At 44.6% G+C, this 13,300-nt stretch overlaps 1 protein-coding gene across 1 annotated transcript in view; it reads right to left on the reverse strand.

The window, feature by feature from the left end:
• SYT17 (synaptotagmin 17) overlaps positions 1-13,300 on the reverse strand; it is a 68,706-nt gene that overhangs the window by 25,858 nt on the left and 29,548 nt on the right. Inside the window, exons 5-6 of the mRNA XM_054714777.1 lie at positions 5,703-5,823; positions 3,743-3,898 (exon numbers count right to left, since the gene is read on the reverse strand). Of these exons, the coding sequence (XP_054570752.1) occupies positions 3,743-3,898; positions 5,703-5,823 (277 nt within the window). The remainder of the gene's footprint in view (positions 1-3,742; positions 3,899-5,702; positions 5,824-13,300) is intronic.

A 13,300-nucleotide genomic window follows, 5' to 3' on the forward strand; every position in this document is an offset into this window, starting at 1 on the left:
GGCCTTGTCTGATGGGTGCAGCTGATGACAGCCACCTCAAGTAGGGTGGGTCGAATGAGAGATGTGGGGGGTGAGGGGTTGGGGGTGCTGTTCCAGTTTGAGGCTTCTGCCTTATGGGGTTTATGGGTTTCAAAAAACCTCTGAACTACATGCAAAATTTTCTGTCCCCTCTGTATTTTTCTAAGGAGGGTCATCCAGAGTTCACAACACATTCTCTGAAGCTCTGTCACACACCTCCCCGCCACCACCCAGGAATGAATAACCTCCGCTTTTACCACAGTATTCCACTTGTGGTATATAACACAGGTATTGAAAATAAAGAGTTAGGTGCTTTCTCATTTACTACATTCACCTGGAGGGACTGAACACACTCATTGTAATGACACAGAAGCAAGTTTCAGAGTGATGTCCACAGAATGGTCTGGAAGCCCCACAAGAGCAGAGATGGTCTGTTTTGTTCACTGCTCCATTCTAGTACTTGGAGAAAGTGTCCAGCTCAGAAAAGGTGCTTCATACACACTTCTTGAATAATGATCACCTTTTTTAAAGAACTGAATCCTCTATATGTGGATGATGTTTGTGTGAACAAGGAGAAGTGTGTGGAATGATTCACACCTGGACATTAAAGGTGCTGACTTCAGGGAAAAGGACGTGGAAGGGGGATGATGAAGACAGTAAGATTTCCTTTTAATAAGAGTTAACAGCCCTGGCCGCTTTGGCTCAGTGGATAGAGCGTTGGTTTGCGGACTAAAGGGTCCTGGGTTCGATTTCGGTCAAGGGCACATGCCCAGGTTGCAGGCTCAATCCCCAGTTGGGGGTGTGCAGGAGGCAGCCAATCAATGATTCTCTCTCATCATTGATGTTTCTATCTCTCTCCCTCTCCCTTCCTCTCTAAGATCAATAAAAAATATATATTTTTTAAAAAGCTAGGTGCTAGGCACAGTGGTCAGCATCCCCCTCATTTATTTTTTTTTCAATTTTTTTTATTAAGGTATTATATGTGTACATATCTTACCATTGCCACCCCCCACCAGCATCCCCCTCATTTAATTCATGCTACAATCCTTTGCAATGCTGTTGTACAGCGATCCCCATTTTACAGATGAGAAAAACCTAAGCACACAGATCTTGTCCAAGGCCACAAACCCAGGGGCCAGGCGTGCCGCCCCCCAGCCCCCAACCCCCATCCCCCACATATAGCCCATGCATTTCACCCCTCTGCTCTTCTGATTCCTTGTCCTTATACATCTTTGGGTTGTGTCATTCATTATAATACCCATGTGCTACATTCTTCATGAAATATAACAGTGTCAGGGCTTTCCATATGGGCTCTTAATGACCTCCGCCCCCACTCCTGCGACCAGTGCAACATTAAGTTCTTGATTCTCGGTAGGGACTTAGGAATCGATGTTCCATGCTTGGATCTGGTTTTGGTTCAAAACAGAGTGGACCCTTGAACAAAGCCAGGGTTAAAGGTGCCGACCTCCATGCAGTCGAAAATCTATGGGTAACTAGTCAGCCCTTCACATCTGTGGGTTCCTAGCTGTGTATCGAAAATACAAGTTGCCCCCTGAATGATACAGGTTTGAACAGCATAGGTTCACTTACATGCAACTTTTTCAATAAATACTTACTGAATAAAGTATAAATACTAAATACTTATTGAAATTAACAAGTATTTATTGAATAAATAAGGTTTTTGTTTTTCCCAACATATTTTTATTGATTTCAGAGAGGAAGGAAGAGGGAGAGAGAGATAGAAACATCAATGATGAGAGACAGTCATTGATTGGCTGCCTCCTGCACGACCCCACTGGGGATCGAGCCCACAACCCGGGTATGTGCCCTTGACCGGAATGGAACCTGGGACCCTTCAGTCCGCAGGCTGATGCTCTATCCACTGAGCCAAACCGGGTAGGGCGATAAGGTTTAACTGTAATTCCCACTGCCTGCCCTCCAACATTTACAGATTCAATGGAAGGTCTTGTGTTTGACCTAAAATCTCAGGGACAGCAGGGTCCTTGGACAGCAGCCACAGAGGCTGCATCAGATAGAATCGGTATATATCTGCTTAGGGCAGGCATCCCCTAATTGGCTGCAGACTCTCCTGGTGACGGGCCCCGAGGAAGCTCAGAACCAACCTGCCTGGAGGGGTCTCGGAGCACGGAACACTTGCAATCTTGGTGATGAGAAACAGTAAGCTCCTGCAGAGAAAGCCGTGCATGCAAGGGGGTTTCAGCCATGGCCTGCTTCCTTGGGAGACATGCAGCCAAGGACTCTAGACTAGATCTAAACAGATGAGAGCTGCCAATTACCCCAGAGCAGGACTCCTTTGAGTACAATGTCAGATCCCCGATGCCAGCACTACCTTGTGCTTGAGGAAATGCAGGTCCTTTGATCTAACAACAGTTAACAAGACCAGAGCTTGAATCCTAGTTCTACCAGCGTGAGACGCTGGGTGGGTTGTTTAGGTTTTAAGGCTCAGTCCTCAGCCCTATAAATTGATGAGGATGATACTGACAAGGTAGGATCTAATGAATATTAACAGTAATATCGGTGAAGCCCCTGCCGTGAATAGAACACAGGATGTAATAACAATTACTACTATGAACTCTAACCATATTGTGGTGGGCAGCTTCTAAAAGGACTCCCAATAGGCCCTACTTTCCAGTAGTCATGCCCTCGTGCAATACCCTCCCCTTGAGTGTGAGCTGGACCAAGTGAGTTGCTTCTAATGAATAAAAGGGATAGGGTGTCATTTCTGAGATTAGGTTACAAAAAGGCTCTGGCTTCCATCCTGCTCACCATCTCTTGCTCCCTCACTTGCCCACTCTGATGAAAGGCATCTGCCATGCTGTGAGTTGCCCTATGGTGAAGCCCATGTGGTGAGGGACTGAGGCAGGTCAACTGGCCAACACCCAGGAAGGATCAGGCCCCCAGTCTAACAGCTGCAAGAAACTAAATTCTACCAAAAACTATGTCAGTGAGCTTGAAAACAGATCCTCCCTCAGTTGAGCCTTCAGATGACAGTGCAGCCCCAGCCAATACATTGACTAGAGCCTATCTGAGAACTTTGGCTAGAAGCACCCAGCAAAGGTATTCCCGGATTCCTGACTCATAGAAACTATGAGACAATATAGGTTCATTGTTTTAAGCCACTACATTTTAGAGTGATTTGTTATGCAGCAGTGGATAACTAGTATGCCCTGGAAACAATAGATTAAATTCAACCAGAGTAGCCTCTACTTAAACATGAAGTTCTCTGGGAAGCCTTTCAAAATCCTCCTCTCTGAGGATTCTGAGGCCCCTATTTTCTCATGTTTCCCTATTAGACAGTAAGCTACTTGAGTAGTATCATCAAAATTTACATAGTGAGCATTTATTGTTATTCCAAAGTTGTAAGTCACTTAATCTTTACAACAAACCTAGAAGCAAATACTATTTTTACCCACATCTGATAGCTGAAGAAACTGAGGCTCAAGAGGGGTTAAGTAACTTGCTCAAGGCTTTAGTAATTATGAGGAAGAATAAGGAAATACGGTTCCAAAATTTATATTTGTAACAATTATGCTATGTGGCCCTAAGAGTCTTGCTTAAGTTCACAAAGGGTAAGCAGATTCAAAAATAGGCAGCTGAACACCAGACATGAAGGTTTTAAATATTACCCTTTCTAGGTGCCTTCTACCTCTAGGATAATGACTTGAACACACCTCACCTGGGGGAGTCATCAGGGTCTACCTACCTGTAAACACTAGGCTGGCGTTTTCCAGTTCTTCTTGGGGAACTTTGAAGCTGAAGGATTCATTATAGAAAGGATCAATTGTGCCTCGTAAGAAGGATGTCTTCTTTGTTTTCACAAGCTTGAGTCCATGTACCAGCTGGATTTTCACAAACGGGTCTGAGAATTGGATACAACATCACTGAATGTCAGAGATCATGAAATCCAATCCACCCATCCATTCATCCACTCAACTTCCCATCCATTCATTCTGTTACTCATTCATTCCTCCTTCCTTCTTTCCATCCACCTTCCCATCTATCTGAGAACCCAACCATCTACCTACCCCTCCTTTCATTCATCCATTTTTCTATCTATCTATCTATCTATCTATCTATCTATCTATCTATCTATCTATCTATCTATCTATCTATCTATCTATTTTTCATTCCTCCTTTCCCCTTCCTCTCTTCCTCCAGCCATCCAATATTTATTGAGCTCCTCCTATGTGTCGGGTATTTTATAGAAGAAGAAACTGAGGACTCAAGATGAGAAATGATTTGCTTAAGATCTGGCTAGTGGAGAAAGAGCCAGACCCAGAGCCTGTCCTGGCTTCTGTCTTAGAAACCCATTATCATGTCAGTGAGCCCATACACAGAATAGGGAAGGCAGAATTATAACTGTCATTCTTAGATCACTTTACAGTGTACAAAGAGATCCATGTACATTATACAACTGAATATTGTTTAAACAACCCAATGAGAAGAATACTGTTATTATGTCAGTTTTTCAGGTGGAGAAATTGAGGCTTTTAGAGGTCAAATAACTTCCCCAAGGCTATGTTATTAGCAAGCAGTAGAAATGGGATTTGGTTCCAGGCAGTTTGACTCTGAAACCCTTAATCATTTTATCATACTGACTCTCCAGCCTTAATAACCATTCCTCCCATTGGCCCCTTAGAAACCTGCTTTTGTAATGTGATTTTTGAGAATGCAAACTGCCTTCTAAATTCAGCTGTCACCTTATAGCAAAAGTAATTTATTTTAGCTATTGCATTTAGAGAAGACGGTATTTCCACCCCTGAGCTGAAGAGATCCCAGCGACCATGGCTGCTTTCATGATAATATCCTTGCTGTCACTGGAGAAGCTACATACAGATGGAAGGTAATCTGTTCCATTTCATTAAAAGTCATGTTTGAATTGGTTTGCTATAAAATAGACACTTTAAATATGACAGTCTTTTCAGAGCTTTTATTTATAAAGATTTATGGTACATTTGAAATGAGCTGGGGGGGAAAACCTGAGGGTGTGTGCACCACTCTCCCTGATTAGGATGCAAGGCCAATGCACACTCACGCCACCTGGAGGATGGTGTCTCTATTGCAGGCATAGCAAGGGGAAAGGCAAGTCACTTCCTTCGGGCAGCATGTGTACAAAGAGAATCTAAATTTCAGTAGTTATCACACCTGCTCTCAGTCAAATTCCCAATTCAAATGGGATTAAGAGATGGCATCATTTACCTGCCTCATTTTAAGAGAGATGTGATTATTTATTTTTCCTCTTGAACTAACATCCTAGTTCTGGATACTGTCTATCCTCACAAAATCTTATCTTATTAAGAGTATCCAGGATGGGTCTGGCTCTTTCTCCACTAGCCAGATCTTAGGCAAATCATTTCTCATCTTGAGCCCTCAGTTTCTTCGCCTATAAAATGCCGGACACATGGGAGGAGCTCAATAAATACTGGATGGCTAGAGGAAGAGAGGAAGGGAAAAGGAAGAATGAAAAACAGATAGACAGATGGGAAAATGAACAAATGAAAGGAAGGGTGGGTGGGAAGATGGATGGGTTGATGGAAAAATAGATGAAAGGATGGGTAGGTGGTTGGGCTGTCAGATTGTCAGAAAAAGAAATGAGGTCCTTTGTGTCAAACAAACACGGTGCCCTGTTGAAGAAAAGGGGGAAGGAGGGAGTCACACTGTACCTGAACCTTGGCTCACATCGGTCTGAAGAAGTTGCTTGGCTCGAATGACATCAACATTTAGTCTCCCAGCACTTGGGAGATAATTCAGTGACAGAAGTAGCTCCCCCAGCTCCACTTCATTCTGCAGAGAAAGGGAATAGTCAGGAAGTTGCTTTTCTCTTTTATTCTGCACCTACTGCACAGGAAATTGATCCAGAAGCTCACAATCGGGCTTCCGTGGGTGGATCAGTTGACAGTGGTACTGTTTTCTTTGACTTCTTTTAGCCTCTGATCCCAATTACTTTTTTCTATCCCAGAAAGTTTTTTTCTGCTCTTAAAACACTTCACAGCAGCAACAACATAATGATACCAAAAGCATCAATAATGATATTAAATAAATGCTACAGGACAATCAAGTATTGTGCTAAACACTTTACATATAATAACTGGTTTAATCTACATAATAAGTCTGTGAGATATGAGTGTTACTCCCATATAACAGATGAGGAAACTGAGGCTCGGAGGGATTAAATACTTAGCTGGAAAGTGATAGTGCTGGCATTTGGACACAGGAAGACTAACTCCAGATAGCAGGACCACTATGGTTAATAATTTGGATTTCTAAAAAAAGTAGTGAAGATTCCTCTTACAAATATCATTAACCTTATTCGCATTCTTGGTATTGTGTGTTTGTTTGTTAAGCGGGAAAGACAATGTTGGCTTGCCTGTCAGGTAGGACAGGTGTGTGCTCCGGGCCCCCTAAAAGCAGGGTCTATCCCTCCACCTCCACTTCAAATAAAAAAAGGGAGAACTATCATTTTCTTCACAAGAATGGAATATTTGGTATTTCAGAAATAATACTGATGTAATCATTGTGGGAAACTTAGACCATTGCAATGACTTGTAGTTGACAATTATCCTAATCGACATAGATGGGAAGCTCCATAATTTTCAGGGCGTGGAGTATCAAGGTCATATCTTAACCCAGCCCTGGAGAAAGTGAGGGTCCTCACTTCCTGTGCCCCAGAACGTGTGACACCAATGAGCAACAGCATCCATGTGGCATCAAAAACTGCCGCTCCAAACAGCCTGAGGACAAAACTGTGCCCGGAGGGTTCCTGAGGCCAGTGTCTTCTTAGCCTCTCTTCCCTAGAAGATGCTACATTTAAAAAGTGACCAGCAGCCAGCTGGTGAGAAACTTAGGATGTGGGAACAGAAAGCAGGACCACCTACCCAGTAGCTCCCCAACCTGGCCCCTGTCCTGAAGGATCATGGAATTTATGGCGATCTTTGTGCTATGAAGTATTGGCATATGAGACTTACATCAACCTGGGGCAATTTTACTCCCGCCCCTCCACCCCCAGGGACATTTGGCCATGTCTGGAGATATTTTTGTTTGTCACAACTGGGGAGAGGGTTGCTACTGCCATTTAGTGGGTGGAAGCGCAGGACATTCCCTCTTCCCCCCACAACCCCACACAGAAGGATCTCGCCCAAAACGTCAATAGTGCTGAGGCTGAAAAATGTTAACTGAACCTATGAACCTTGGGCTGATTCAGACTCTTCTCTTTACATGGTTCTAGCCTGAATAAGTGTTAATAGCAACCAAAGGAAGAGGCCAGTGCACCAGCTGCAAGCCAAAGATCAAGCTTCAATTTCCATCCTTTCGCCTCCTCCTCAGGGCTTCCTCTGCTGTGAGCAGAAACCCAAGCACCAGACACAAAACTCTCCCCAGGAAGTAGGCTCAGCTGCCCCGAGGAGAATGAATTGCTTATTCTGGGAGGATCTACAACTCTTTGAAGTCTCCTTTCTCCTATCTCAATTTAGTCAGATAAGGTTGTCAGACCTGGAGTAATTTGGTCCAATACTCTGGTTTCTAAAGGAAAACAGAACCAGCCCATTATTTTCACTTCCCTGCTTAATACTCACCATCACTCTTAGAATGAAATCCGAAACCCTTAGCCTGGTCTTCAATAGGATTTGTCCATCTTGGTCCAAAACGTGTTAGGAGGATCGTCCTGGGCATCCCTGGTCTCTACCCACTAGATGCTGAAAGCCTACCAAAATGTCTCTACACAATACCAAACGTCCCTTGAGGGGAAAATCGCCCACCTGAGAGCCACAGATCTACCAGGATCTAAATAATTTGGTCCTGCCTACATCTCAGACCTCACCTATTCCTTGAAAACACAAGACATCACTCTGAGTTTGCACCTGCTGTGCCCTCAACGTGGGCATCTCAATAGAAATGCTACCACCTCATCTAGGTTTCCACCAGCACCCAGTGAAAAACAGTCCCCTGCCTCCATCGCGTCCCACCACATCACCTTGCTTACTTCTTCCGGGGCACTCTGTCCTTACCGGATATTTTTTCATTCTCTATAAGGCAAGGACAATGTCCATCTCGCCACCACTGTACTCATAGCACCTGAACAACTCAACAGATGACCGTGAGAATGGGCTGTGCAGCCGACTGGCGGCTCTGCTGCCCCATGACGGTTCCAAGGGAGTCGTCGGCGTGATGTCTGTCCCCGGCCCGATCCAACCTCAAGAGAATGGGAGCTGAGGTGGGAGAAGGAACTGGGTGCCACTTCTACTTTTTCCCTTCTCAAGGCAATGTCACAAATAAACAGGCGTTGTTTCCTTTTTTAAGATCCTGATGAGCTTAATTTGGTTGAACCACGTGGGGTAGCTTGGGAGAACCGAAATAGACAGTAAATTACTAAAATGGATCCAGAAGGCCCCCTGCAAGCTCCCAGCAGCCGGCTCGTGCAGACGCTCCCTCTCTTCCCAGACAAAAATTCTCTCTCCCTGCAGCCTTTGAACGCAGCTAAGTTCTAATCAATAAAAAGGAAATCAAAGAAAACCATCTGGGACAAAAGGCACTTTCTGGGGAAAACAACAGCCCGGCTCTCCTGCCGTGCTTCCTCTGAAGTACTTCTAAAGGGCCACCTTGCTCTCTCACCTAGCAGAGGGTTTCAGATGTGTGCACACACTTTACCACCGCCTGAATGAACGCCGCTGCTGTGAGCTCCCCTGCCTTTGTTCCCGTGGGTTGGGAGAAACAGTTTGTCTCTACTACACAGATAACATTAAAATAAGAATGCATTTTATTTATTTACTTACTTAAAATCCACTTCTTTTTTTAAAATATATTTTTGATTTCTGAGAGGAAAAAAGAGGGAAAGAGAGATAGAAACGTCAATGATGAGAGAGAGTCATTGATCAGCTGCCTCCTTCACACCCCACACTGGAGATCGAGCCTGCAACCCAGGCATGTGCCCTGACCAGGAATCAAACCGTGACCTCCTGGTTCAAAGGTCAATGCTCAACCACTGACGCACACTGGCCGGGCAGGAATGCATTTTTATTATTTTATTTTTATTTATTTATTTATTATTTATTTATTTATTTATTATTATTTTTAATCCTCACCTGAGGATATTTTCCCATTGATTTTTAGAGAGAGTGGAAGAGAGAGGGAAAGACAGAGAGAAACATAGATGTGAGAGAAACACATCGATTGGTTGCCTCCTTTCCGAGCCCCGATCAGGGACTGGGCTGGGGAGGAGCCTGCAACCAAGGTATGTGCCCTTGACCGGAATGGAACCTGGGACCCTTTGGTCCTCAGGCCAATGCTCTATCCACTGAGCCAAACCGGCTAGAACAAGAATGTATTTTTAAAAAGCAAAATCCAGCCATAATCTCAGCACTTTACACGTTTCATCAAATGCTTTCTTTTCTCCAGCCCACCCCCCTTCAGGTTCTGTTCCAGTCCTTGTCATACAACCAAACTATATTTGCATAGCTGTACTGACAACGCAGGCGAGTTCTGAGATCTCCCCCCGCCCCCCTTAAACTTAAATAGACACTCATTTTCCATGTTACTACTTAGACATGGAAAGTATAATTTTTAATATCTACACAGAATATTCCATTAGGCTGAAACACTGTAATTTACTTTAAGCTTTTTCCTATTGTTAGGAAGTTAGGTTATTTCTAATGACCTAAAATGGGCACTTTGACATCTTTTATTTTTTTAGATTACATCATTCTAATAAAACCCAGGGTGAGATCACTGGGTCAAAGACTGTATCAAGATATATAAAAAATACCCAGCTCTTTTCCTCCCACTCAATATGGATTGACACAGCACCGGCCAAAGGGCTGAACTAACCTCACGGCCACCAGCAGAGAGGGGACAGAACCAGCGCTGGGTGGTAACATCTGACAAATGGCCTTGATCAGGGGGGTTGCTAACTATTTTTTGTTTGCATTTGTAGGCATATATCGAAATATTAATTGCATTTCCTGTTTTGCACGGAAACGTTGACTTTCTGATTTCTGTTGTGAGTTCAACACCCCTCCTCACCTGTACATGGTGTGGCTACAAGGTACGTGGATTGTGGTCTGTTAGGGTCAGGCTTTCTAATGACTCCCGCCCACTGGATATTTTATTGTGGATTTAGCTTGTATGTCCCTGACTGCTTAAAAGGCTGAGCATCTTTTCAGGCTTATCAGCTATTCATGCTTTCTCTTCTTTGAAAACACTGCTTGTTTCATATTACCCATTTTTTCTATTGGGTATTTGTCTTTCTCTTATCTATAATAATAAAAGCGTAATATGCTAATTAGACCAGACAGCCAAACGACCTTCCGGAGGTCCTTCCAGACAAAGCTGCAGCGGCAGGGCCAAGGCAGAGGCGGTTAGGGGTGATCAGGCATCCAGGCAAGTGGTTAGGGGCGATCAGGCAGGCAGGCAGAGAGGGTTAGGGGTGATCAGGCAGGCAGGCAGGTGAGTGGTTAGGAGCCAGCAGTCCCAGATTGTGAGAGGGATGTCCAACTGCCAGTTTGGGCCTAAACTGGCAGTCGGACACCCCCCGAGGGGTCCCGGATTGCGAGAGGGTGCAGGCCGGGCTGAGGGACCCCTCCCAACCCCGTGCACAAATTTTGTGCACCGGGCCTCTAGTTAATTTATAAACAGTCTTTTAAATATTATGGATACTACTAAATTATTCACCAGTTTTGTGTTGTTATGGGTTGAAATGTGTCTGACCAAAGTCCCTGTGTTTAAGTCCCAACCTCCAAAATCTCAAAATGTGACCTTATTTGAAAATAGGGTCTTTGCAGATATAATCAGTTTAGATGAGGTCCTACCGGAGTAGGGTGAGCCTCTAATCCAGTATGACTGGTGTCCTTATAAAAGGGGGAAACCTGGACACAGACACACCCAGGGAGAAGACCACGTGAAGACTGGTTAAGCTGCCACAAGCCAAGGCACTACCAGAAGCAAAGAGAGAGGCTGGAGCAGATCCTTCCAGAGGGAGCAGGCCCTGCCCACACCTGGATCTCAAACTGCTAAGTCTCCAGAACCGTGAGACAGCGTATTTCGGTTTCAGCCCCTCAGTTTGTGGTACTTTTTACCAGCAAACTAATGTGTGTGTACAAACGCGGTCTCCCAGTTTGTGGGTTTGAGCAGAGTGCATACTTTTATTGCCGAGTGCAGCCATCCTTTCCCTCTATGGGTCACACCTTCTGGCCTTTCTAGAAATGCTTTGCTGCACTGAAGTCATAAGGATATTCTCCTTTTTACCCTTCTAGGACCTAAAGTGTGGCCTTCCAAATGCAAGTCCCTGGACTGCCTGCACTTAATTTTGGCGTGTGGTGTGAAATAAGGCTCTGTTTTCATTTTTGAGATAGTGACCTTCTTTTCTCTGTATTTCTGCCCCACGAGGCTGTGAACTTATTGAAGGTGGTGATCTTACATTGCTTCCCCAGGAACAGAACACACCCCTCGGGAAGGTTGGCCAAGAGAAACATTTGTCTATGTCCTTCATAGAAGCTACACCTTCCAGGGAAGATTCAAGAGAAGCTTGATCTTTTGATGTCTGAGAGTTTATGTCTAGGGCTCAATGGCCATCCAAATTAGATCAACCTACTTCAGAACCACTCAAGCTTCTCGAAAGAGATATTGATTCCATCCTAAATTGGGCTCCCAGTGTGGCCGAGGCAGCTGTTTAACAGAGATTGCTCCAGAACATGCAATGCTTTAGCCCAAACTAGATGACAGGCATGAAGCCTTGCCTCCAGCTACCTGTAATGAAGGACTGAAAGTGGACAGATTATACTGGGGTGAGTCCCCCTGGAGTAGTAGCAGTAGCAGACAGGTCGGACCAGGGCACTTACAGAGAAGCAGCTGGGAGCCCTGGCTGGGTAACTCAGTTAGTTAGAGCACCATCCTGATATGCCAGGGTTGCAGGTTTGATCCCTGGTCAGGGCACATACGGAAATCAACCAATGAGTGTATGGATAAGTAGAACAACAAATCTCTCTCTCTCTCTCAAATCGATTAAAAAAAAGAAGCAGCAGCAGCTGGGAGAAGCTCTGCCAGCTAAGGGAGAACTTTTGAGCCTGGACAGTCCAGCCCCCAGACCCTTCATACATCTGCTTGTTCTATTTCTGCATACAAAGACCCCGTCTGTTTCTCTGTGTCTCACCAACCCTTACTCACTTAACTCAGATCCAGTCCAACTACCCGGGCCAACAGATATTTCCTGAGAACCTCCCACATGTCATGCACACCTAGCACACAATAGATGCACAATTAGGATCCAATGACTGGGTGATTGTAGCAGGCATGCAGGGCAAAGCAGCAGATAAGACAGGCAAGGGTCCTGGTAATTCAGTGCCTGAGAGTAAACATTATTTAATTATTATGCATAACTAATTGTGGGGTGATTTAATCAGCACTGTGGTGGGTGCTATGGGAACTGACCTTCCTAAGATATCCCCTGTAGAAGCAGGAGCAGGAGTTACAATATGGACAAGTGATGGGGCGAGGGCAGGTGGGCTGGGGAACGACAGGTCTGCTCAGGCCTTCTTGCCAGGTAAGGAGTTTGGACTTATCCTAAGGAATAAGGAGGCACCGAAGGCTTTAGGCAGAGAGTCACCTAATTAGATGTGCATTTTTAAAAGGTCCCTCTGGCTGCACCTTCTTCCTGCTTCCTTCTTCAGCCATCTTTCATTTATGTTGCAATTATTCACTTCTATGAGTTTCTTTCATAACAAACTCTTTTAGGAGGCTCCTTTACTTTTCATGGTACTATTTTCATGTACAAATTTCTGTGGGGAAGGAGTGCATCTTCTATATTCTCACCCATCTCTCCTTTGTGCCCTAGTAATTGAAAGTAGCATGGTTAGTGCGGGTTGAATTTTGTCTCTCAAAAAAATATGTTGAAGTACTAACCCCTGGCATCTACAAATGTGACCTTATTTGGAAATAAGGATTTTGCAGATGTAATCAAGTTAAGATGAGGTCATATTGGAGTATGTCTGGCCCTAAGTCCAATATGACTGGTGTCCTAATAAGAGGAGACACAGAGAGGGAGAGATTGAGGTGATACATCTATAGGTCAAGGAATGCTGAGAATGGCCACACCACCAGAAATTAGGAGAAAGACATGGAACAGAATCTCCCTCAGAGCCTCCAGAAAGAACCAGCCCTACTGACACCTTGATTTTGAACTTCCAGCCTCTACACCTATGAGAGAATACATTCCCGTTGTTTTAAGCCACCTGGTCTGTGGTGATTTGTTCTGGCAGACCCAGGAAATACAGTG

The sequence above is a fragment of the Eptesicus fuscus genome, chromosome 4, assembly GCF_027574615.1.
Source record: "Eptesicus fuscus isolate TK198812 chromosome 4, DD_ASM_mEF_20220401, whole genome shotgun sequence".
NCBI classification, from domain to species: domain Eukaryota; kingdom Metazoa; phylum Chordata; class Mammalia; order Chiroptera; family Vespertilionidae; genus Eptesicus; species Eptesicus fuscus.